Below are 21976 nucleotides of genomic sequence, written 5' to 3'. Positions count from 1 at the left end.
TCCTCCCAACACTCTTCTTGAAAAAAATTATCCATGATATACAAGATGTATATGCCATATATGCCATGAATATTTAAGTTTCTGCATAGTTTATAACCCTTTGGCCTCCCTCACTTCTTATTCCTGAACCATTTTTTCTCAACAAGTTCTTCACTCTTGGGTCTTATTTTTACCTTTGCATTGAGGTTGCCAAGCACTAAAATATAGGTTGATTTCATTTGAAGAGTGTTGTTTTTCATAGGATTTTTCTACATTCTCATCCTTTGCAATAGATATTGGCACATAAGCTGCAATTATCTTCATGGTGATCTTTGGCAAATGCTTATCATGAATACTGCACTATTAGATAACCATATATATCATGAAATGAGATTTCTTGCTGTTTTTGATGTTGTTATAAAACCAACTCCTTTAGGTACCTCTCCAAAGGCAACCTGCGAATCATCCTTCCAGCTAACAATAACTTTCTTTCAAATGAATGAGTGAAGGAATAAAACATTTATTAAATATTTACTATGCAAGTGTGCCAAGTGCTGGGGATATGGATACAAAGTCTTTGCTCTCAAGGAGCTCATATTTTGTCTTTAAGTAACATTTATAGTGAGAAATTAAAAATTAATGTGATTTTTGTTCCTTATCAGTGTGTTCGCTGAATAAGGGTCCTATACTTAAAGGCCCAAAAGTTAATGTTTATGGATGGCATGAAAATTACCCAATTATTTGTACCCTCTGCTACCCTTTTCTATATTCTGCTGAGAGCTGTACAAGAGTGAGGGGCATTTTGTACTCATTGTTTTATGGATACATGTACTCATAGTTTTATGGCTAAAGAATTCACCATCAAATAGTCCATCTACTTGGATGATCCTGTCTGTACTTATGGTTTTCATGAAGGAAATATAATCTGATAGGTTTAATTTTTTTAATTGATGTGGTTTTTTTTTACTTTATACTAATTTGTTATTTACTTTCCACAATCCCAATCCCTGTAACAAAAAAAAAAAATCAACGAATACAACAATTGTGTGTCTGTTTTTGTTCGATTTGGCAATAGTAGCCATCTGATCTTCAGGGTCAATATTGGTCATTGCAATTATGAGCTCAGTTACTTTTTATGTTATTTTAATATACAACATTATATTGTATTATAATTATATTTTTATATTATATTTATATATAATATAATTTATATAAATATAATATAAATATATTTGTATTGTTTATTTTATTAATAATTAATAATATATTTATATTATATATAATTATATATAATATTATATTATAATATTCCTTGGTTATGCTTACTCCCATCTGTATCAGCTCATACAAGTCTTCCCATGTTTCTCTGCATTCCTCATATTCAAAGTTTCTTATAATACAATAATAAACAGTTATACCCACACATAATTATTAGACCATGCCTCAATTTATGGATATTCACTTCATTTTCCTGTTGTGTTGTTGCTATCACATACCAAAGAATGCTGCCATGAATAATTTCGTATAGCCATAGCATTTTTTTTTATCTTTGCCTTCCTTAAAGCACATGCCCAGTTGTAAGATCACTGGATCAGAAAGTATGAATAATAATAGTAACTTCTTCACAAAATTCCAAAGTGTATACCAGAATAGTCCATTTGGCATCTCTACCATTAGTACCTTAATGTACCTAAGTTCCAATAGCTACTCCAGTTTGACTGCTTTATACTTTTATCTATTTCTGATTCAATACTTAAAACCTTTCCAAGAGAATAAAATGTTTTAAAGTTTGCATTGCACTGGAATAGCCTTTGAGAACTCAGGTTCATTTCCATGCCACCATAAGCATCAGAAAGCACTTTGTGGGACTTTGTATATAACAGATCACGAAATATTTATTGAATTGAACTACTAGATGATTTTTAGCAATCATAAAGAATGGAAATGTTTTCTCAGAGTTGTTTGCCAGCCTCTGTAGTTTTACTTTTAGGAAACACTTTTAGGTCAATGGTGTAGATTTGTTCATTCATGATATATCAACATGCCATAGATAGACTTGGAGTCTAGTTAATTTTGAATCCCAGATCTTGCATTTAGTGAATTTGCTCTTAGTGACTGTGGGAAAATAACTATAGGGCTATTTTTTTTTTTACCAGCCTCCCATGTCTATCTGTAAAATGGTGGTAGCTTGAATAGTACTCCCTCATGGGATTGCTATGAGGTTCAAATCAAATAAAACATTTTGCTCAAAGTGCAATACAAGCAGATGATGATGATGATGGTGGTGTCGGTGGTGGTGGTGATGATGGTGATAATGGTGGTGGTGGTGGTGGTGATGGTGGTGATGGTGATGGTGATGGTGGTGGTGGTGGTGGTGATGATGATGATGGTGATAATGGTGGTGGTATCTTTTTCCTATACTTGTAACTTGGAGAAAGAACTGAGGATAAAAAAGGAGCCCTAACCAATTCTAAATCCTATCCAATAGAGTCAATAAATTAGTCAAGAAATGAATTACTGAGACCAAATTAAAGTGGGAGATTTCAATGTTGAAAGCTTGGCATACCTCTCCAACCCTCTAGACAATGAGGCAAAAACCCATCATTTTACCAACAATGTCATTTAAAGCAATGAAGGCAAAGCAGAAAGGATCTGGTATACCTAGATACTAGGTTTGGAAAGAAGCATTACTGAAGCCTATAAGACCACAAATGAGTGGTGGAATAGAGAAAAAGGATAAAAAAGCAAAGATTGTTCTGGAAGCAACCAGGCCAAAAAAAGAGAGAGAAAAGACAAAAAAACCCAATAGATCCCTAAGAGCTGCCTTAACTTCATTCAAATTTATGTAGAATTTCAGCTATTCTTAATTAACATTGTCATGGCAGTAAGGGTAAAACAAATGGTTTGGAGTAGCTAAAAGCATGAGGGATACCTGAATATTAAGCCTATATACAGTCTTTATTCCAGACTATCTTCTTCACCATGATATTTACAACCCATTCTCTTCCATTCTGTTTATATTATTTGCCCTTTTCTTTTGCCTTTCTATAGTGTTTTAAATTCTGTAGCATGCCAGGTAGGGACTTTCTTAGCATAAAACATGAAGGAAAATGGTTCACTTGGCCTGTACTGTATAATTATTTCATGTTATCTAATTTGTATTTATATAATTCAAAGTACAAATAACTTAGATGATCATTTTGAATTACTTGGACTCATGTCCACTATGCTTTCATTTTTAAACCACAAATAATTCAGCATTGGGTACTTTTCTGGTGGAGAGGTCTGTGGTCAGACCAAGCATTTCTCTCAATCTGATCAGATCCTGAGGTTTTCAAATCCAATACTCTACAAATATAGAAGATTTATTTGACCATGAGAAATAATTAAGAACTCCAGAGCTAATGCAGCTCTCCAGAGTCTCCTCCTATTGGAGATGATATGATAACCAAGTATAACCTTTTCTAATCTCAGGATATACCACATTTGAGGTTGGGGCAGAATAAATCCATCTTTTGTGAATGTAAGTTATATTGGTTTAGGTGTTTAAATTAACAAGCCTTTATTTGCCATTATTCATTTCATGTAGCTTTGATTTGTAGTTAAATGCTTCATTTCTTCATTCTCACAACAACTGTCCAGTATCTAGAAAAGTAGACACACAATCATTCTGTGAAGACAAAGGGGCATTGAAATAGTCAATCAGACATAGTTATAAATGTCCATTGTGTATTCATTCCAGCAATGGGTCTCTGTGGATTATATTTACATTCATAAGTTAGGCCTTGTGAAATAAAAAAGAAGTTGTTTTCAACAGTATTACTGTTGGAGTGATAAGCACCCTACTGTAGCAGAAATTCTGACATTAAAATAACATTGGCAACATAGAGTGAAGGCAATGGCTTCAGTTGTGGGAAGTGTTAAGGTTGCTTAAATTATCCACTTGGCCTTTTTTTTTCTTTTTGGAGAGGAATTGGGGTTAGGCGACTTGCCCAAGGTCACATGGCTAGTTTTTGTGTTAAGTGTCTGAGGCCAAATTTGAACTCAGGTCCTCCTGACTCCAGGGCTGGTGCTCTATTCACTCTGCCACCTAGCTGCCCCTCACTTGGCCCTTTAACATTGATCAAATTCATGGGATAATTGCTTAAATTCACTCACTTCACTTTTCCTGGGTAGTCTTAGCAATACTTCTCCCTTTTGTTTGAACTTAACTTCCTGTTTCACTTTGTAGAACATAAGACTGTAAGTCTATCATTTGTTTCTATATATTCTTTTTGCTCCAAGGGCCTTTGAGAGGCCACTTATTTCATACCCATCTCCAGTCGGTGCTCTCCCCAGCTCTGAATATAGATATATAGTGATTTATTCCCATTAAGAACCTTTTAAGAATTCCCTGGGGCTAGTAAAAAAAAAAGTGGTGGGGGGGAAATTATGGTCTGATTCAGAGAACAGTGCTATACCTACATGAAAATAACCACCTTCATAGAGGAAAGCTCCATCAGGAATCTTTAAAACTATGACTATTTTTGTTGTCTTTTGGGTTTCCCAAACTGTGATGAATTTTCTCATGGAAAGGGGGTGGTAAGTTAAGGAAGTGGTCATGCATGTTCGGGTTTTTTTTATTTTGTTTTGTTTAGATGTAGAGCTGAATGCTTATCAAAGAACAGAACATTGTAATGTCAAAGACCACCATGGGGAAGACCGGAGGTAGCTGTAATCTACCATCTCACAACCCTTTTGAAAAAGCAACAGTTCACAGGAGGGGTAGCTGTTGTTTTTAGCCAGGATCTAATTAACATCAAGTTATTGAGGGGCAGATGGTTAAACATAAGAATAATATTGACAGATTTTTTTGTGCTGACCCCTTCCCACCTCTCCTGGAGCCCCACCAAAAGTCACCTTTCTTTGCTAAAGTAGCTCATTTCATTTCATTTTTGCTGTCTTGTCTCCAGCAGTTGTTGCCTGTAGTGAGCAAAGAACTTTGGGTAAACACATTTTCTAAGATGGTCAATGATCGAAGTGATTCTTTTCACTTTAGAATATATTTTCCCCTGTCTTAATGGAAAAGAAAAGTCTCCACAGTCTCATCTTTCAGACTTCTAAAAGATTTAGGCATAAACATTTGACCAAACACACTTAAATCCCAGCATATAGACCTTAAAGCATATAAAAATTGAAGTACTTATCTGGTTGAGTCAGTTACCAAACTTTTTCATCAGAAATATCCAGATAATTGAGGTATAAGCATAGACAGAAATGGAAAGGTAAGGTTTCTTGAATCAATCAAGTAATTATTTTCATTCTCTACCCACTAGCTCCATGAAAAGTTAGCAGAAGGATACCTTGGTTTGCTACCTACCTAACTACTCAGTTTGGGTGGGAGGGAACTTAAGAGTTCTGATTGTTGGGCCTTCTCCATTCCCTTTTGTAATGCTTGACTTTGGAAATGTGAATTCATATGCTCAATACTTTTTGATGTGCAGTTGCCTTTTTCAGAGACCCCAAACAACTACAGAAGTCCTCCTGTCATTCTTTCTCCTTTTGTAAAGACCTGAGAAAAGGGGGAAAGCAGATGGGGCTTCATTGCTTTAAAACATTCCCATACTAGGCCACTTAACCCTTTAATTAAGGTGGTGCCTACAAACCTAATATAGAGCATATTAAGATTAAGTAATGATCCAGATAATTTATAAAATAAGCATTTTCTTCTAACTAGTTATTAAGCTCTTTCTGGCTAAAGCATTTCTTTCTTTTGAGCTCTTCAAATAATTGTCTTCCAATACTTTTTTTGACCTTCTATGTGTAGACAGTGTGTTCTGAAGAATCAATGCAATGACAAGAAACATATTACTAGTAGAAAATAGAAGTAGTTTTAAGGGAGGCAGAAAAGAAAAAGTAAAGAAGTGCCATGAATAAGGATTCTATAATTTTTATTACAAAAAAAAAAAGTCCCAACTCACTTAACATGCTATTCTGGTAAATTATTTGACCCAAGTTCAATGCAGGGAAATCCTGTTAAAAATATACGTACTGTATATTTACACACAAAACCAGGTAACAAGATTAAAGTCGAGGTGTAAGTCAAATTCTAAACTACACCTAACAAGTTGTTTTAGTCCTTATAAAGTCAACTACTAACTAAACACGGATTGTATTTTCACTCAGGCACGTGGAGAGGTAGGAACAGCTTTAAAAGAAGAGAGTTGTAGTGCAAATATTAAGGATTCCATTGAAGCAGCAGCTCTTAGCAATGAGATCCTTACTATCTTTGGTCAATCTATGAGGCCAAGATTGTTGCTTTGTCACTTGAGACAACAACAAAAACACCGTTTGCATATAGAGAGGAGATGCAGCTCTGGAAGCATATGGGGGACTTGGGGAATTCTGAAAATATTTTGAGCCTCCCCTTTAAAACCCAGAATTGTATAAGGCCGGTTAGGAAAGGTAGCAGCAAGGTTGGACTGGCAGCTGGGAGCCAGTTTCCCTGATAAGACACATAAATAAGAGGTAAACAAGTTGCTTAAAAGGCATCAAATCAAGACCAGTATGCACACTACTTTGAGCACAGATAAATTACCATACTGTACTTTTAAAAAGCGAAACCCGCCTTAGGACCACCTTCTAGCCCCACTCTCTAAGGAGCCTGGTAAGCCTAAAGGTTTGGAGGGTTAGCAGTACAGTCTCAGATTTTCTGCAGCCTCAGAAACTTGCTCATGAGGAAAGGTCAAGTCAGTGCTGAGGCTTCCGAATTAATTTATGAAGAAGAGTCTTTGGACTGAGCAGGGCTCTCTTCATTCTTGCCAGACTTCGCAGGGCTCATACCTGAGACAGAAAGCTGAAGAGACGTTACAGGTGATGTGCTGGCCATCAATCCCTCTCTTTCCCTTTTCTTCTGTTTCATCCTTCGGTTCTGGAACCAGATTTTAACTTGAGTGTCATTCAGCTGCAGGGAGTGGGCTATTTCTATGCGACGGGCCCGGGTTAAGTACTTATTGAAATGAAATTCTTTTTCCAGTTCAGTAAGTTGCTTGGTGCTGAAATTTGTGCGTATCGTGCTCGAGGGACTGTGTACTCCATACTCGGAGAGTTTGCCTGGAACGTATAGAGTGAATCAGTGAAGGAAAGACTAGGAGAGAGCCCAAAAGAAGGCAGAAAGAAAACAGAAATAGCGGTCCAAAGTTAGCTATCAAACTGTACCCCCCCCCCCGAATCAGAGCGCTCACTAAAGGTTTACAAAAGTGTGGAGGTAAGTGAGCCCTTATCCATAAGGAGTTCCCTTACTTCGATTTACAGAGAGCACTGGCTATGTTCTTGGTTTGAAGGGTCTACGTTGAACTTACAGATGTAGGCAATGAAATTCTCGTCTTAGGATGGCCTGAGATCTAGCTTCCATAAAGAAGTGGATGTTTTAAGTGAACACTACTAGACAACTCATTGACTCGTGAGGGGAGAGGAGGGGTTGTGAGAGATATCAACTCCCTAGGTTAAGGTTTACTTACTTTTCTTGGGGGCGTTTCTTTTCACTTTCATCCATTCAAAAGTGCTGAGGGCTGTGGGAAGCCCCGAGGCGGGAGAGACGGACTTGGGGTAGGAGCCGGGCGCTGGAGAGACCGCCTGGAAGCCCCCAGCGGGACCATCGCCTTGTTCTTTGAGACCTTGAGGGAAGGGGCCAGGCTCGCCGAAGGCGCAGTAGTCCACTTGGCCGCTGAGAATGAAAGAGCCGCCGCCCGAAAAGACGGCCGAAGTGGCGTAGTGAACTTGGCCTGCCACGCCGTCTTCGGCCGCCGGCCCTAGGCCGCCGGCGAAGTCGTACGCGGAGCCCTGTGGCAGAAAGCTGTAGTCTGCGGCAGGTGCGGCTCCCGCCTCGTAGGCGCCTTCGAGGGTGCACGGAGCAAACGGAGGCGGTCCGGGGGCCCGGGACTGTGCTGGAGGAGGTGGCAGCTGTGGCTGGGGCGGTGTCGGCGTCGGAGGCTGAGGCTGGGGCTGGGGCTGCGAGGGGGCAGGAGGCACCGGCCGAGCCCCAGCCGCGGCGACAGGCAAGCAGCTGACAAAGGCGCCCTCCCCGCCCAGGGGAAAGGCAGGCTGCAGAGCCACGGGCCGGGGATCCGAGCGGCAGAACTTGGGGGAGAAGGTGAGCACCTCTCCGCAGGAGATGTACTCCAGGTACGAATTCATGACCCAGTCCGACGGCTCGAGGGCAGCAGGTGGGGCCAGAGGGGCTGGAAGACAACCCCAGAGGCAGCGGGACTGTCCGGGCTCCACCGCCTTGCCTTTGCCTTGCCTGCCTCTCCTTCGCTACACCAGCTCCTCTCGCCTTGCCATTGCAAGCGGTTTGGGAGGTAAATATTGCCCTAATATACAGCCAGGGGCGGCCACGTGCTGCTGATTGGCCAATGACAGTCTTCTCCGCAGAGCACACCGCACCAAGCTTGGGCGCTGCTCGCACGCGCTGCTGCCAGCCCTGGAGGTACAAACTTTGCCAGGGGAGAAAGAAAGCCCTGGCCAGTGAGCACTCGACGGGATTCTGGATACCCCCAGGACTACTTGGGAGATCGATTCCCTCATGGGTTCTGAGAACTGCGAGGGGAGGAGAGAAGAGAGCAAATGCTACGGCCGGGACAGGTATGAGGCGGGGATGGGGAAGAGGGAGCGGAGGGGAGGGCGTTGGGGGGAGGGGAGAAAGAGAACAAGACAGGACAGGATTGTCGGCTGGTTGACTTGGTGAGCAGCGAAAGACCACTAGACTGTTTTGGATTGAGTGTGTGATGATTGGGGCTTGTGAGGGGTTAAAATGAAGTAAGGAATTGGAGTCTAGCAGGCTACTCCCTGACACAACTAGAGGGAAAACAAAGTCACTCCTTTCTCTCCTCCCTTCTTTTCTCTCCTAGTGCTTCTTCACTTACGGTTTTATTGGCACCGGTGTTTTTATTCTTCTCCTCTCCTAAATCTGGACCAGATGTTGGGTGAAGGGGGTGGGGGGGATCCTACTCAAGGGATGCTTTACTGTAGAGCTGTGTACCTGGGCCTGACGTGGCATCAGCACATATTTCTGACAGCTGTTTTCAGCTTTACGAACAAAATTTCCCTTTCACCTCTTTCCACCTTTTGCTGTTGAGGTGATCTGCCAAGGGCCAGTAGAGAGTGTCTAGCTTTCACTTAAGTAAAAGTGTTAGGTCTGTTTGGAAATTCAGCAGGTTCTCCATTCACCTCTTAGACCATTTGACCACAATTGCACAAATAGGGGGGAAAGCTTCCTTTCTGGCAAAGGATCCACTTTCCTCTCTCCTTCTTTCCTCACATCCGGGCTTCCTCTGTCAGAAGTGTTGTCGACGCAGAGCAGCCACATCTGTTCTCTCTGAGGCGTTTGGCTCAAGGGCTAAAAGACATCCTCGCCTGGTTCATATTGAGGAGGCTTGGATGTTCTAGGACCTCGAGGCAATTAATGCTCCTCTTCCATCAGATAAGTGCTGTGTCGTCTCCAGTGAGTGAAATCTGAGGGCTTACTATGTTAATGGGCTCAAGTTTTTCCCTTGATAATATGGTTTTGTTTTACTGAGTGAAGAGAGAAGGGAAATAAAAGTGAAATTGGCACCTGAAATAAAGGAGAGCAAGAGGGCTGCAAAAAAGGAGCTCTTTGCTTTATCAAACTTTCCAATTTCAGCGATTTTTTAAAATGTTTATTTCCTTGAGCAACAAAGAAAAGAGACATATAAAATAAATTGGTATCTCCCTTTTCAAAAACAAAAGTCAGGTTAGGGCTAGGGAGATTGTTCTCTTGACGCATTGTAAGTGAAATACGGAGGCAACTTCCTTTGGCTTATTCAAAAGAAAACTTGATCCATTACAGACTGAACTGCGGAAGGGTTTGTAAGTTTTCTTCTTGTTTTACTGATATGCTTGTCTGAGAAGACCATTTGAACCCTTTCCTAATTTACCACCTATGTAGGTCTAGTAAACACAAAGACATTACAGCTTATAGCCAATTCCTTATAACTGTTGGGATGTTGTGTATAAACAAAGAGGTTCAGGAACTGTGAATGGCCCAGAGGCTGTACAGTTTAGCTTGAGCCAATATGGGAAGGGAAAATGGAAAAGGGGGTGGGGGGTGGGAAGATTGTGAAGCTAGTGTTCTTGGATCTGATTTAGAATGTATTGATTCTGCATTTCCAAAGTGAAAACCACCCGTTGACCTTAACCTTGGTGCTTCTATCTTGTCAGGTATCCAAGTAGAAAAAGGCAGAAAATAATATTTTAAAGGAGAAAAGGATTCACCCATTGCTCCATAAACTGAAGAACAGGGATAGAGAAGTTTCTTGAGAGTTCAAGTTCAAAAAGTCTCCACTCCCCAATCCCCTGTGAACTCAGAAAGAACTGCTCATTCAGTGTAGTTCTATTCCAAGTGTCTCCACATAAACTCCAACAGACATAACAGCCAGTTGGGGGGGGGGGGGAGGAAGAACCCACACCCATAATCCTTCATCAAAAGTTCTGAGGTACTGGAGCTTTAAAAAGGTGCCTGCACATATCAGTTTCACCAGTCACAGCTCAGTTTTAAAGGCTTCTGGGTGTAGAGTACCAGAAGCTGAGCAAGAAAACCAACAGTTTTAAAAACAAGAAGAGTGGCTACTGATTGCTACTGAAAATTTAGTGCAGGAAAACCATACACTGATAGCTCATCAAATTGGAGGAAAGTCCAACATATTGAATTAATACCTGTTCTTACATGCTCAGGAAAATTGAACGGAGTTGGGCAATTCTTCAGCTTTCATGGTAACGAAGACCAAAAGTATATGGCTAAACATGCCCCAGTTCTGATTATGGATTAGATTCCAACTACCACATATAAGCCTTGTTTGCTTTTTATGTTTGGAAAGGGGAAGAGGGGTGTCTGGAGGCTTCCCTAAAGCAAAGTTTGGACATTTATCCTTGTTTAGTTTTAAGGTTTGGGAACAAGAGAGGAGGAAAGATGAAGCATCCAAGAACAATATAAGCATTTTAGTTTCACAATGTAGAGTGGGGAGGGGGGTAGTGAGAATGCCATTTTTTTAGATGATTGTTGGAATCAGATGAGAAAAATGATTTCACACACAGAGAGAAGCTTTTCTTTTAGTCATCCCCCTCTCCAATACTACTACTAACAACAGTAACCAGAAGATGATGACAATGATGATAGATCTGGGACCCTTTGATGAATCTGGGGATTGGATGAAACAACCCGTCTAGTCTTATTCCCCACAAGGAGCTTCCATCGCAAAGAAAACAAAATGTTTGCAAGCCAAACAAGTCAGGGAAGGGCTTCTGGCCTGAATCACTAAGGAATCATTTCTCCTCCTCCTCCCCCCTCCTCAAGTTCTACTGTAAATCTACACTGGAAAAATCCCTGTCTAAAATTTTCCAGAGGGTGGGAGAGCTGCAGATGAAAGAAGGACAGATAGGCAGATCTAATAACAAATAAGTGAGATTCACATAAATCTGAGGAAACTCTAAGATTTTAAATACCCAGAGAAAGGAACTACAGTAATCCAGTTTCTTTTAATTCCCTGGAGCTTAGTTGTCCTGCTGAGTCCCAGTACTGAGGAGACCTCTTCTCAGTTGGAGTTGACAGCATTGGGGCTGGCCTCAAGGTCCTGTTTGATGTAGGAATGCTTTGATAACTTCCACTGCCCTGTTCTCCATAGCTTCTACCACCTTCAGACATTGTGTTTTATGACCCATTTAAAAGTAGGATCCTTTTTACAGAAGAGGCCAGAGACAGAGATCTGATTTCCTCAGCCTTTAATATTATTCATAACAATTCGCTTGAAAACTCCTATAAGAAATAGTTTTATTACAGGCAGCTCTCCCTTTTTCCTCAATCATCTGCATGATCAAATTGTCCTGAGAGATATTTCCATAGCCCTGAGAGCAAGCACACACTGGGGAAACCAAGTGTGTGCCAAGACAATGAAAGCTCTCTCTACATCTCTGCTCTCCACCTAAATCCTTCCCGTTCTTCTGCCAAACAAAACAAACAAAAACCCACCACAACACTGTACCATTTATGTGTGAAGATGAAAACTATTTCCTTACCACCAGATTTTCGAGTTTCTGCAAAATCTTTGCTAAAGGTGGTGGTTAAAAGGATGTAGTGAGGCTGAAGCTATAATAATAATTTACATTTATATAGGGCTGTATGGTCAATAATGCATTGATCTCCCAACAACCCCTCAGGGAAGGCAATGCACCCATCATTATCCCCATCTGCAGATTAAGGAACTAGGATATTGAGAATTTTCCATGTTCAACATACTAGTAAGTGTAGACTCCAAAAATCTAATTCTACTCTCTTTACACCAAAATTCTTACCACTGTAGCATCAGAGGGAGAAAAGGTACAGGCACTTTAACCACCTAACCATCATTAAGTTTGGGACCTAATGAAATCATTCCTATTGAGAGGCAAATCAACTCACAGTTTAAGTAGTGGGACACATTCTGGTGAGTGCCAAGAGTGCTGGAAAACTCAGAAGACTTGGATTTAAATCTTTCTGCCACTTTCTAACTGTGTGGTGGTGAGCACTCACCTTTCAGAAGCTTCAGATTCATTATCTAAAAAATGAGGATAACATTTGCACTGCCTATCTCACAGGACGATTGTGAGGGATACTCTTTATAAATGTGAGTCTGTATCAGCTGTGAGCCAAATCCACCAAATGCCTAAGATGTCTGCTGTCCAAGGACAAAGAGAACAGGAGCCAAATCAGTAGAACTAGTTGAAGTGTGAGGGGCCAGTGGGTCTGGGGTCGAGGAAGGGAGTCAGGGAGGAGCAGCCAGAAAAGGAGAGATACAAACAGCCAAAACATTTGAGAGAGCACTGAAGAAAATTTTAAAAGCCATTTGTCAGGCCTGGGGGAAAAGTGAGGGGCAGGGGGGAGGGAAGAGTGGGGGGAAGAAGAAGGGGAAAAAAAACAAACTGAGAGCTGTTGAATTGAGGAAGTCAGGTTTCTGTGGCACTTGTGCAAAATATGTATTTAGGAATTCTGGGAAGTTAATCAAGTACTGTGCCATTAAACATTTCCTTACCTCACTGTGATCCCTCTGGAGATTTCTGAGATCCTGACAGAAAAGTCTGGAGGAAAGAAGAGGGAGGAAGAGAGAAAGAGGGGATGAACAGAGATAAAGAGGAAAGAGGAAAAGAAAGGAAACAGGTCAAGGAAAAGAGGGGAAAGAAAGGGAGAGAAGAAGGAGATAAGGGGAAGAGAGACAGAGATAGAGAAACTCCATTTCAACTCCCCACAGTTGGATTTAGATGGGCTTTAGAATAGAGTTGTTTTGTCCTTCATTCTCAAAGAAGATCATTATGTCAGAAAGGTAAGGCCATGACTTGCAAGTGAATTTAATTTAAGTGAGGGAGAGCTGTGCAAAGTCACCAACCTCACTTTTTCCTCTAGAGTCATTTGGATCCAGTGGCAAGATTTAGATCAGGACAACTTGGAGATGGCCCCCAGATAGGAGAGTAGCAAAAGAAGGAAAGGACAGATTTAAGAGTATCCTACTTCATCTTTTCCTCCCAGTGTGTTGGCATGAAATTGTTCTGTGGCCTTCCTGATCTGTCTTTAAAAAAATTTCTGCCTAACTCCATGCCCAAACTAAAAGAGGAACATTTTTTACTCCCACCTGGGCCCAGACTTACAGTCCCTCCTAATTGTACCCTGCAGTGCTCTGCCCTCAGGGAGGGGAGGTGCTCTTGCTCTCAAAAAAGTAGGTGACTTCCTTCTTCCAGTCAGCCTGACTCTGGGGTTTGCTATGAAGCTGGGTGGGTAGATCCTGAAAATTAATCTTGCCTTGGAGGCGGTGCAGTAGGTGGCATTCTGGGCCTGGCATCAGGAAGACTGGAGTTCAAATCTGAACTTGGACACTTACTACTTACTGTGTGACCCAGGGCAAGTGATTTAAGCCTCTGTTTGCCTTAGTTTCTTCAACTGTAAAATGGAATTATAATAGCACCTACTTCCCAGAGTTGTATCAAATGAAATAACATTTGTAAAGTGCTTAGCACAGTGCCTGACACATAGTACTGAATAAAGGCTTATTTTCTCCCTTTCCCTTATTCTTATTGCAGGAAATAGAAATGAAGAACTTGGATTGACTCTTCAACCCCTCACCTCCCCTATCCTCCAAGGGTGAAGGATCTCCTTTAACTCAGGTACTTCAGATCAACTCTCTGGGGGACAGTGGGAACCCTAGAAAGTACAGCTCAGGCCTTAGGTCTGCAGTGAGAGTAGTTCTATTGCTATTAATCTGGGTAAACTGAAGTCAGAGATTAGGGTTTGTTACCCCAGAGATAAATTACATCTTTGAGGAAAAAAAATAGGTTCTGCGGTCATTACTAACCAAATACAGCATAAAAATTTGGGTGATAGATGATGGAAGAGAAAGAAAATGACTTAGAGCAACTCTTCACTACAAATAGGAAAGGAACAATATTTCTATGGAAAGGACAGTATTCTTGTTGTTTTCCTTTCCCCCCAATTCTTGGGCTACCTGTCAAGTGTCTGCCTATCAGATTTTAAAGACTTAGAATTTTAACCTAGGAATGGACTGTATATTATCCTGGGGTCAGCCTAGCTAAGCATACAGATGCCTGTCTACAGACAATGTTTTTTTTTAATAGAATTTTTATGTATTTGTCATTGTTGTAAGAATTTATATTGTTTTCAAAGTCTAGAATAGAAGAAACTTGAGGGAGGAGAATGCTTGTTTTTCTCTTTATATCCCTAGCACAGTACCTGGCAAATAGGAGTTATTTAATATGTGCTTGTTGATTGATTTTTAACTACAGTAACTTATGAAGACAAGTCAATTAAGGCAGTGTAGAGTTTGTGATATAGCTCCCAGAAGGACTCCCATGAATGAAATCAAAGTCATACAATCCAGAATTGGAAAGAACATCTGAGATCATTTAATCCAATCCAATCCATATTTAACCAAGACTAGCCCCCCTTCCCACAACATTACCAACAAGTGGTCATCCAGCCTTTCCTTGAAAACCTCTAGTGAAAAGGAACCCACTAGAGGTGGCCAGGTAGCACAGTGAGTAAGAGCACCGGCTCCAGTATCGGGATAACCTGGATCAAATCCGGGCACCACACTCAGAAATAATAACTGGCCATGTAACCTTGAGCAAGTCACTTAACCCTGATTGCTTAAAAAAAAAAAAAAGGAACCCATTAGCACCAGAGGCAGCTTCCTTAGAGAGTAAAAAAAGGCTTTTCTAGTTTGATACTATGTGATTCAATTCAACAAACATTTAAAAATCACCCTGCCAAACTTCTGGTTCTTGTGCCCCAGGAGGCAGTGTTGGTTCAAATGAGGTCCCAAATTCCCTTGGATTCTTTCTGGTGAGATTGGGGATTGCACTTTAACCATCCTGGTGGCTGACAAAGAGACCTGGACAATTCCTTGTGGAATTTGAAGAGGATGAACTACAAGGCTTGGGGGGTGAGGGGAGAGAGGAGAAGGAAGGGATAAATTAATGCACCTCAACTAAGTGTAGAGGAGATAAGGAAGGCACAGGACTGAATGCCTAAAAACCTCAGGGATAAGAATTTAGATCCCAACTATCAAGAACAATAAGCTACATTAAATAGAGATTTAAGGTTACTAAGTGCTTTACATCCATATGAACTCATTTTCTGCAAATCACATGGAATCATGTGTTGTGGCCATTATACCCATTATTCAGATGAGAAAATTGATTTATCCAATAATAAATGGAAAAAAAAATGGACTCAGAGGGATGTCTTCTGTGCTTTCTACTACACTGATGCTTCTCAAAACATGTTCTGTTTCACCAAATAAGTCATTTAACCTCTGTCTCTGTAGTCAATACAGTATTTACAAAATGTAACCGTGTGCATGACATAGTGATGAGCTTTCTATGTTTCTTTTTATCCATGTGTAAAACTGGGAGGAGTGAGAGAGTTATCTGGAGCTTAAGAGGACTGTGGAGGCCATCTAGCCCAGCCCTCTCATTTTCTGGAGGAGGAAAGGGCCCAGAGAGATTGGACAACTTGCTTGGGGCCACCAAGGGTAGTTACCTTCAGAGATGGGATTTGAACTCAAGTTCTCCCATTCCAGAGCTGTTGCTAGTTCCATGGTATTTCCCTCTTTCACCCCCCACATAAGAAAAATTCGTGGGTGGATTGCAAATGGGGAAGGGGGCAAAACCTGAAAATAGGTTTGTTAGAGAGAGGACACTTTCCAGAGCCTGCAGGTACTCACTGACATTTTGCTCTTTAAAAATGGCCCTTTTTGAATCTGTTTTACTAATCCTAACAAATGAAGAACTTAGTTAAATTTCAAGACCAGTTGCAGATCCTTTTATGGTTTATGAATAATAATAATCCTAGGGTCTAGCACAATGCTCCCAGTTTTTAGGACAGTGTCCAATCAATCAATAAAAATTTACTAAATAACTCCTATATTCCACAAATTGTCCTGAATTAAATTTAACTAAATATCAAAAAAGAATTAGAAAGCCTTCCCACTCCCTTTCACCCACCAGTCCTTTCCCTATCCCCACGAGAACACACGCTCACACATAAAAAAGAAGAGAGAAGCATTAATTTCACATTGGTAAATTGTTTTTAATGATCATTTTGGCCATTAAAACATGCTCATTTATCTTCAAGTTCATCCACAATTTTCCCCTGCTTTCTCCATTCATACATGTCCTTTGCAGGTAATTTAGCTAACCAAACATGTTCAAACTCTGCATTGAATACTGAACTTAAGTAACTTGAAAATTTCAACATTTTAAATGCAGTAATTACTACCCTCTTTGATTCTGACTTTTCCTTTATATGCTCTTTGCAGAGACTTCTTTGCTTCTGACTGAGGGAAGAGTTGGGTGTTTGCACATAAGTGGGGCCAGTCTCTCTGTGTGGTTCTATTTTGTCTCTCCCTGTGTGTCCTATGGAGGTGTGATGAAGAGTGGGAAGAACAGGTCTGGAAGTGTAGAGGAGAGGGTCCTATGATCGTAAAACTGGGGTTTGGCAGGGTCTCTCTGTGGGTGTTCCTTGGGTGGCAATGTTTGGCATAGGTCGTGTGATGGAAATATAGTGGGGATGAAAAGCCAGTGCGAGGCTGGTGCGGTTGCTATCTGTGGTTACCCAGATAGGTTCCTTTTTACATTCCTCTTGCTACAGAGAAGAGGTTTGAGCTGCTCTCCCTTCCCTGCTGGAGCTAGGAAGCTGCGGGTTTCGCCCGTTAGCTGTCTCCTTTGCTTGTGGTTTCTGGTCGGTTCCCAGCTGGCCCAGACTTGCTCTCAAGTAGGAGGAACCGCTGTCGAGTGAGAAGTGCACATCGGGTGATTGATGAACTCTTAATAGAACCAGCCTCCCTCCCTTAACCCCCTCCCCACGCACACACAGCACCCCCTCCATCCATACCAACCCACCTTCATCCCTCTTACCCAGGTCTTTAATTCGGCTCCTTGCTGAGAAGAAGGGGATGCTCCAGCAAGTAGGGAGGGTGAGTTATTCACCGTTTGTCTTTCAGTAAAGATTTCAGGTAGATTTAGTTTTGTCCACCTACTACCCCTCCCCCAAGCTTTACATATCACACAGACACAGCATATAATGTCGATGTTTCGTGGTCACAAATAGATGCTAATGAACGTGGAGTCACGTAGGTATCCAGCCGACCAACCCCGGCTCATAGCTGCAGAGACGGGCCCTTTGTGCCTCTAGTCTGGGGAGGAGACAGCTATTGTTCCCAATGGGGGAAGGAGGGACGCTTGAGTAGATGAGCCAGGGTCAGCCACAACCCCTCAGCTTCCCGTTTCTACCTCCCACCCCCTCGTCTCTCTCCCACCCCACCTCCAGCCCCCAGGCCTTCCTTTCTTAGCTTTACCAGAGCCTCGGGATGGCGTAGGGAGACCGGGGAACGATTGCTGCTGCGAGAGGGTGTGGCTATTTCCTTTGTGTGTTGTCTGCAAACAGCTGGCCGACGCTAGGATGAATCTGGGAGTTGTCCTGCAGCTAAGGAGCTAGGGAGTTAGGATTGGAAGGGAGGAGAAGAAGATGCTAATACCAGCTCCTTCCCTTTGGACTCATTTGAAACCCATTTTATTCCCTAGCCCTTACCCTTCTACTCATATTCCCAGTGTACAAAAGGAAAGGACCGGAGAGCACAAGGGAGTTTTGGGAAAGGAAGAGAAAGCTACAATAACCTTTAACCTTCACCACCATCTGGCAAAATACATGTTGGGTGTTTCTTCCAGTCCTTATTGGAAAGTATTAAAGCAGGTTTCTCAAATTTCAAAGACTGCTATGGAAGATATGTTTGCTACAGGCCCTTCTTACCACTTAATTTATATTGGGGTCCCTTCCAGATGCACCTTTCCTGTGCATCCTGTCCCACCTGTGTTTTTCTTTCCTGCTATCTTTTTTATGAGCTAGATAAAACTCCCTAGGTTTCTAGTTCTGGGATCCTCTCCCCATGCACTACCATGATATGAGGGATTCTCTCATCAAACTCTCCCTGGGAAAATGGGATCTTTTTCATGCCTCTGGAAACTGCTAGCACAATGCATTTAGTTGGTTAACCATTTTGCCTTACTCATTCTTTCTGGTGACACCTCCCAAACGTCTGTATCTAGTGATGGTATAATCATCCTGGAAGTCATCTATGCAACTAGCTTTGCTTCCTCTAGTTGATTCCCCTCTTCAACCTATGCTTCAGGTTGTTGCTCAGGTGATCTTCCTAAGGTATAGATCTGACTACAGGTCACTAACCCCAAACTTTCTATGACTCTCTGCCAACTGCTAAATGAACTATAAACTCATAGTCATTGCATTTAAGACCGTACATAATGTAGCTGCAACCTACCTCTTTAATCTTATACCATACTGCTTCCTTTGATAGTCCAGCCAAAATATATTCTTTGATGTCCCCATCATTCTTGTCCTGACCTCCCTGTGCCTTTGTTCAGAACATTCTTCCATATTTGGAATGGACTTCTCAATCTCTTTCTCCATTTGTTGAAAATCATAGTTCTTTCCAGGCCAAACTCAGGTGCTACCTTCTCCTCTCCACATCTCATGTCCTCCAGAAGGAGAAAGTGGTACTTACCCTGGACCTTTCCTTTGCAATTATCTCATTCACACCTGTCCTGCTTATTTGCATACATGATTTTCCACCACCACTACTTCCATCAAATTATAGGCTTCTTGAGAATAAAGTCAGTGGCACTGTACATATCTTGTGCTGAATAGATACTTCCTAAATGTTTATGAGTCAATGATTCTATTTATTTCATCAGCTCTCAGACCATGAACTGCAATGTCAGTCTCATATACTTTTCTACATTGGAAAGGTAGAGGTAGGTGTTGGTTAGATAGGGTTTGCCATCTTAACTGACACCAGACTCAGACCCAAATGATCCATCTAAGTATTTGATCTTGATTTTGATATTCATTGTTACTTTTGGGTTCAAAGGGGAAAGGACTTGAGGAGGGGGAAAGATGCCACTAGCATGACATAGCCAAAAAAAAAAAAAAGACACTACACTTAGAATCAGGAACCCTAGCTTCAAATTCATAAATATGTCTGTTATTAGTTGTGTGTCCTAACTTTTCTAAGCATCAGTTTCTTCATCTGTAAAATGAGGACAATAAGGGGTGCAGTGAACAAAGCACCGGCCTTGGAGTCAGGAGGACCTGAGTTCAAATCCTGCCTCAGACACTTAACACAAAAATTAGCCATGTGACTTTGGGCAAGTCACTTAACCCCAATTGCCCTCCAAAAAGCAAAAACAAACAAACAAACAAAACCAAAATGAGGACAATTCTTTACCTACCTCATTCAGAAGTTTTTGGAAAGAAAATTATATATAAATTTGAGTTGGTTTTCTTAGTTGTTATAACTGATCTGGTCCTGTGATGTCATGGTGTAGAGGGCATTCCCAGTGAGAAAATTCTCTCAACTATTGCAGCTTCTCATATTGACTTAAAAGTTGATTGAGAAGCACTGGGAGGTCATGTGACTATACCAGACCATTTAATTCAGTGGCAAATATGTATTAAAGGTAGACCTTGAACTCAGGTTTTCCTGATTTTCTATCCATTATCCCATGCTGCCTTGTTATTATCACTACCACCTTTGTTCTTCATTTATTCTATGCACTCATTCTCCAAATCCCAACTAAGGAATCCTAACCCTGAATTTTCTTCTCATTAAGACTTGCTCAAAAAGGACTAATAAATGAACCAATGATAGAATACAGGGTCTCAGAGGAGTAAGCCTAATTCCAATTCCCTAGTGTCTCTCCTGTGTCTTTGGAATGAATAAGCTCCCTTGAATCACTATGCCATCCCTGTATCCATGGTGAGCAAACACCATAAACTCCCTTATCCTCTCTAAGATGGTTATGCTGTCAGTCTGTTGGGTTACATTACCTTCAATGTCTTTTTATTCTGTTCTTGCAGTTTTAAAAAAGAATGATCTAAAGGAAACTGATAATTTCCTGTTGAAGATGACTACTGGCATATAAAAGGCCCAAATAAGTTTTACAAACACTCCCTTTTCACGGTAGAGTGAAAATAAGCCCGTTGATTCCACAAAACAAGCCTAAACAACATATAGTATTGGGAGTAGAGGGTAAAATGTTTCTCTCATCAATGTCAGACACAGGAATGGTTCATATTATGATGCAGGTAACTTCCATCTGTGGCTCCCTCAACCCCTACCTTTTATGAAAAACCCCAACAGATGGAGAGCCTGAACTCACTAACTGCCTGACCCAGCACACTTCTTCTCAGGCTGCAGACTGAGGGGAGGAGAAGACAAGAGTAACTAGTATAGGTAATCACTATCTTTTAATATCCCTTACAGATAGAAATTCAAAAAATCTTGTTCAGCAAGGTTAGCAGCCTCTAGGGTTTCAGAAACCAATTCAGTTGATGTGTCTTTGATAGGGTACAAGGCTAGGAAGAAAGGAAACTTCTCTCTCTCCCTCCCCTCCTCTCTCCTCTCTTCTCTCTCTCCCCCCTCCCTCCCTTCTTCCCTCTTTCCCCTTCCCCCTCCCTCCCTCCTGAAATTTCTCTTGGTACAAATAGATGGTTGACTTAATGATTCCACCAGAGGTGGATTTTTCCCTGTCAGACTTCTGGATGAGATCAGAGTCTGAAAATCAGTCATTAGAATATGTATGTAAGAGCTCACTCTTGCCTAGCCTCCCTTCCAGCCAGCCTCTTGACTGGCACCAATCCCCAAACTTGCATACCCACAGTATATCTAATGTGTAGTTAGGCATGTAGTACTGCATGGTCTCAGTTCTCTTGACTGTTGTGACAACTTTGCCCCTTCTTTCCCATTCCTTTCCTATTCCTCTACATTAGTGGGTTGTAAAATGGTCTCTAGGCTGGTGTCTATTCACACTGCCTGGGATTCCCTGAGGGGGATGAACAAGTCCTCACCACCCACCCTCGACTTTGCCTGGTCTCAGCAAGAACTCTCCCGCCTGGCCTGGCTCGATTCCTTCTCCAGCCCGAGTTCCCCCGGGGTTCCCACAGCCTCATCTTTCCCAACAGAGACCCATAGCTGCTTCCCTCCAGCTTAGTTACTTCGAAACTGCTCAGAGATATATTTCTCCTCCTACTAATCCCTTTGAGAAAGAAGAGGGTAAGAAGTTGGAGAAGGGAGTAACTGGGATCTAGAGAACTGGTTTCTCCTCTTGGGAAGACTTGTGGGAACTCCCAGAGACCAGAGCCTAAGGCGAGGGACCAGTCCTCTCTCCTGTAACCCCCTTCCCTCGAAACAGCATTCCCTTTGTCTGGTTCCCACAGCAGAGACCCATTAGAAACCAGGCAACACAAAGACACTGGCTTCGAGTTCCCTTATCCCCAGTAGCTTCCCTCCACCAAGCCCAAGGCCTAGTCTCTGGATTTCGATACAGAACTGATTACACACACACACACACACACACACACACACACACACACACACACACACAC

The 21976-nt window shown here is 41.7% G+C and overlaps 1 protein-coding gene and 2 long non-coding RNA genes across 5 annotated transcripts in view; 1 reads left to right on the top strand and 2 right to left on the bottom strand.

Moving 5' to 3' along the window:
* Window positions 1-5892: 5892 nt before the first annotated feature.
* On the bottom strand, window positions 5893-8324 carry HOXD1 (homeobox D1). The gene is made up of 2 exons (XM_069068461.1): window positions 7479-8324; window positions 5893-7071 (listed from the first exon to the last, which is right to left on the bottom strand). Exons 1-2 carry the CDS (start codon window positions 8152-8154, stop codon window positions 6734-6736), a joined length of 1014 nt encoding a protein of 337 aa, XP_068924562.1. The 5' UTR covers window positions 8155-8324; the 3' UTR covers window positions 5893-6733.
* A 33-nt stretch (window positions 8325-8357) lies between these two features.
* The window catches only part of LOC138146526 (uncharacterized), a 25172-nt gene continuing 11553 nt past the window's right edge, over window positions 8358-21976 (top strand). The window contains exons 1-2 of one of the 2 annotated variants that reach the window (XR_011164511.1): window positions 8358-8601; window positions 14080-14163. This is a non-coding gene — a long non-coding RNA (uncharacterized lncRNA). The remainder of the gene's footprint in view (window positions 8602-14079; window positions 14164-21976) is intronic. The other variant, XR_011164510.1, reaches the window with a different exon arrangement.
* Window positions 16400-20828, bottom strand: LOC138146527 (uncharacterized). Of its 2 annotated transcripts, XR_011164513.1 has the most exons (3): window positions 17874-20828; window positions 17434-17711; window positions 16400-17303 (listed from the first exon to the last, which is right to left on the bottom strand). It is a non-coding gene; the product is annotated as an uncharacterized lncRNA (long non-coding RNA). The 2 variants fall into 2 exon arrangements; XR_011164512.1 differs by lacking the exon at window positions 17874-20828 and having other exon boundaries at window positions 17434-17862.

Source organism: Petaurus breviceps, unplaced genomic scaffold (genome assembly GCF_028583685.1).
Source record: "Petaurus breviceps papuanus isolate PSGF00001 unplaced genomic scaffold, PetGlider_PUasm1.0 90763, whole genome shotgun sequence".
Classification (NCBI taxonomy): domain Eukaryota; kingdom Metazoa; phylum Chordata; class Mammalia; order Diprotodontia; family Petauridae; genus Petaurus; species Petaurus breviceps.
This window is presented reverse-complemented; position numbering and strand designations above follow the sequence as displayed.